This window comes from Bidens hawaiensis, unplaced genomic scaffold (genome assembly GCF_021521415.1).
Source record: "Bidens hawaiensis isolate Kalapana, Puna unplaced genomic scaffold, B.hawaiensis_p1.1 tig00000237_1, whole genome shotgun sequence".
In the NCBI taxonomy this organism is placed as follows: domain Eukaryota; kingdom Viridiplantae; phylum Streptophyta; class Magnoliopsida; order Asterales; family Asteraceae; genus Bidens; species Bidens hawaiensis.
In genome coordinates, this window is record NW_027491021.1 from 5,853,376 (window position 1) to 5,856,947 (window position 3,572).

A 3,572-nucleotide genomic window follows, 5' to 3' on the forward strand; every position below is an offset into this window, starting at 1 on the left:
ACTTCTCTTTTAAACGTGTATTCACTTAATGCCTTTATTGGGAGCATCCTGGCACCACGTAACACATTGTTCATGTTGTCTGATATGTTCGTGGTGGGGTTACCCCATCATCGATTCCCACTGTCATACAGGACTGTCCATTTTTTTAATCTATTCCACGGAGGTACCGCCACGCTTCTTTCTTTGTCGCCTTAAGCTCATCCATCAGGCGATCATACTTTCTTTGTTTTGTTGTGCTTCTGATCTCCCAACACATCGTTTTCAAGCTCACACTCTTGAACTTCTCCATGAAATTTCTTCTTACATGCCTTAGACAAAATCGATGGTAGGCGTGGGGTTCCTTCCATGATTCTAAATTATCCATGGTGTGTTTTATGCCTGCATGTCTGTCAGAAATTACACATAACTTTCGCCTTGCGGGGTCATCAACGTTCAGCAAATTGTTGTAGAAACCACTTCCAGCTCTCGTTTGTTTCCTCATCCACCAATACGTACGAAATTGGCAAGATCATGTTGTTTGCGTTTTTGGAAACCGCCATCAATATTTTTCCCTTGTAAGTGCCACTTAGATTGGTGGCATCTATAGAGATCACAAGAATGCATAAACTAAAGGCTTCAATACTTGGACGGAATGCCCAAAATACATACTTGAATATTGAGCAGTCACTTTGACTATAGGGATGATGTAACCACTGGACAATGGTACCGGGGTTTGCTTGTTGTAGTGCCATTATGTAGCTTGGTAATTCCTGGAAGTTTTCATCCCAGCTACCGTATATGTTTTCAATGGATTTTTTCCTGGCAGCCCAAGCCTTGCCGTAAGTGATATCAACATTCAGTTTCTCTTTGATCAGAGACTGAATTTGTTTCACCATATATGATAGATTTGCAAGCACTTGTTGTTGGATGTGGGTTGCTACAACTTTTGATCTTAGGGTTCGGTTGTTGTTGTGAGAAACACTGGTGAAAAACGAGTGAGCCGGTGTCCATGTTATCATTTTGAAACAATTGGAATATTTTAATTTTCTTTCCATGCATGTCCAAAGATATGGTTGAGAGGTATCGTGCTGGTTGTTTGTTTGTTTGATACTTTTACATTTTGCTGTGAAGACTTTGGGTCGGGGTACTGCCATAAATATCTCTCTGTTGTGGTTGATATTCCACATTCTAACGGTGTAATCAACTTGGCCTTTTGAAGTGAAATATATATTTAAATGTATTTTTGGATATTTTTCGTCCCAAAAATCCATTTCATCTTTCGCAAAATTATCCATAGGAATATAGTCTTCATCCATTTCTCTACCAACTACATTAAGTTTGGGAAAATGGGTAAGTCCCTAACTTTGTTGTTGAGGCAAAGGAGGGAGTGGTTCGTCGTCTTCCGATTCATATTCAGAAACATATGATTCACTCTCTGATGTGTCTTCAACTTCTTCAGCAAGAGAGTCTTACAATAATTTATTACCTTTTACAACATTTTATTGAGTATAAAAATAGTTAAAAAGGATGTAAAAAGGAAGTATAATAACCTTCATCGTGGTCTTCAATGATTGAGGAACTACCATGCTCATGTTGTTGCAAGTATGGAACTACCGTTTTCCACGCCACATGAATTTTACAGGTGTAACCAGGAACAAGGGAAGCTAGTTGGTATATTAAATACATATCACTTTCTTGGTGAATATGTGCGGTATATGAACCTCCATTGTATTCATAGTAGAGTGTTAACTAGAGAACAACATTGACAATCAGTTTGAACACATCTACATATGTTGTCAACCAACTCGGAATAATTGATCTGTTGAGTAACTAAGAACGTAGTGATACGAGTTCCCAGAGCACCCATAAAAACCCCTTGCGTGTATAACACTTCACCCCTATAATATAACTGTACTACAAAGGTTTTGATTGACAAAGAAGAAGACATTTGATGCTTGAATGAGGAAGTTGAAGGAGTGTTGAATTAGAATATGGATGGATGGTGGTATTTATAATTGAATGAGGTAGTTGAAGGAGGGTAAAAAATTTATTATATAAATTATTTTATTACATAAAATTAAAACACATTATATAAAATACTTTTATATATACATATATGTTTACTTATACGTACATACACAGACGAAAGATGCAGGAAACACCCATATTGTAGGTCGGTTTTTAATGAAATACTTTATTTAATACATATTACTACTATTATTATTATTATATTTACTAAAATGATTTAAATGTATAAATTAAAAAAATTACAAAAAACGGGGTGGCAAGGGTTTGAACCCGTGTAAGGCCCCGTTATCGGTGCCTCACATTGGACGTTGGATTTACTCATAAACACAGTTCTTTATATCAGAGTTAATAAAAACATACGCGGAATATAAAATCTTTCATGAAATATTACACATCAAATCATAAACATGTCTTAAAACATTCTTCTTGTCTTTCAAAATCAAAACATAACTTATATAAAACATAGCAGGTCTTCAGATGCCAGACTTTTATTCGTCTGCCATGTGTCCCACACACGCCAGCTGTCGCATCCTACTCACCTGCGTGCATACTAAAAGTCAGCTACGCTGAGTGAGTTCTAGTTAACCATACAACATACAATACCTACACTTACCTTCAATCATGCATCCGAAGATACATAATAATTATTTTACTAATTTACTTTCATTACATAATTTCATACATACGTTCATACTTCATTACTTTCATACTATATAATTACTGTTCATTCTATCTCAGATATTATTAGGGTCTAATCCATCTTTCCTTTGTCTATCTCAGATATTATTAGGGTCTGATCCCTTTCTTGTCTATCTCAGATATTATTAGGGTTTGATCCCTCTTTCCTTTGTCTATCTCAGATATTATTAGGGTCTGATCCCTTTCTTGTCTATATCAGATATTATTAGGGTCTGATCCCTTTTTACTTCTCTATCTTAGATATTATTAGTGTCTGATCCCTTTCTTCTCTATATCAGATATTATTAGGGTCTGATCCCTTACTTCTTCATCTCCGAACATACTATCTTTACATACCTGTAACATATATATACTTTCTTTAATCATTCATACGTGTTCATATGTTGCACATATATCTATCATACACATTCAACTATCATACACATACCTCCCTTGTCAATACGTGCAATATCCGAAGATCGTTCACGTACCGACAAGCTTTCTTTCACATTCAAGATATACATAAATAACATATAAATCATATATGGCATACACTTACCATTTAAGGTAAGTGTATTAACTATCACATCGAGTATGCACACAGCCCCTTAAACATAACAAGGAAATAGGGCTAGAAACTCATCTGGATCCTGTTCCTTTCTCCGTTTATCGTAATTCCCTTCTTTAACTGCGCTCTGCTAACTGTATATAGGTTACACGTATCAATACTCGTCTGATCTAATCTAATGGTCTAGTATTAGTTTTCTTTTACTTAGACTTAATAACAAGTGAAGTTATCAGTGGCGATGTTATATGTTAAGCGAACATATGCCAGGCAAACTTACTAACAGGCGAAGTTATAGCCAGCAACTTAGTATCTGGCGAAC

General features: G+C 35.8%; 1 protein-coding gene across 1 annotated transcript; it reads right to left on the reverse strand.

Annotated features, from left to right (window-relative positions):
- Nucleotides 1–425: 425 nt before the first annotated feature.
- Nucleotides 426–998, reverse strand: LOC143597853 (uncharacterized). Its single transcript, XM_077076261.1, has one exon. The coding sequence runs from the start codon at nt 996–998 to the stop codon at nt 426–428; it is 573 nt and encodes a 190-aa protein (XP_076932376.1).
- Between the last annotated feature and the right edge of the window lie 2,574 nt (nt 999–3,572).

Excerpts from the sequence above, each read along its gene's own strand:
- LOC143597853 (XM_077076261.1), bottom strand. The coding sequence starts at position 998 with ATGATAACATGGACACCGGCTCACTCGTTTTTCACCAGTGTTTCTCAC.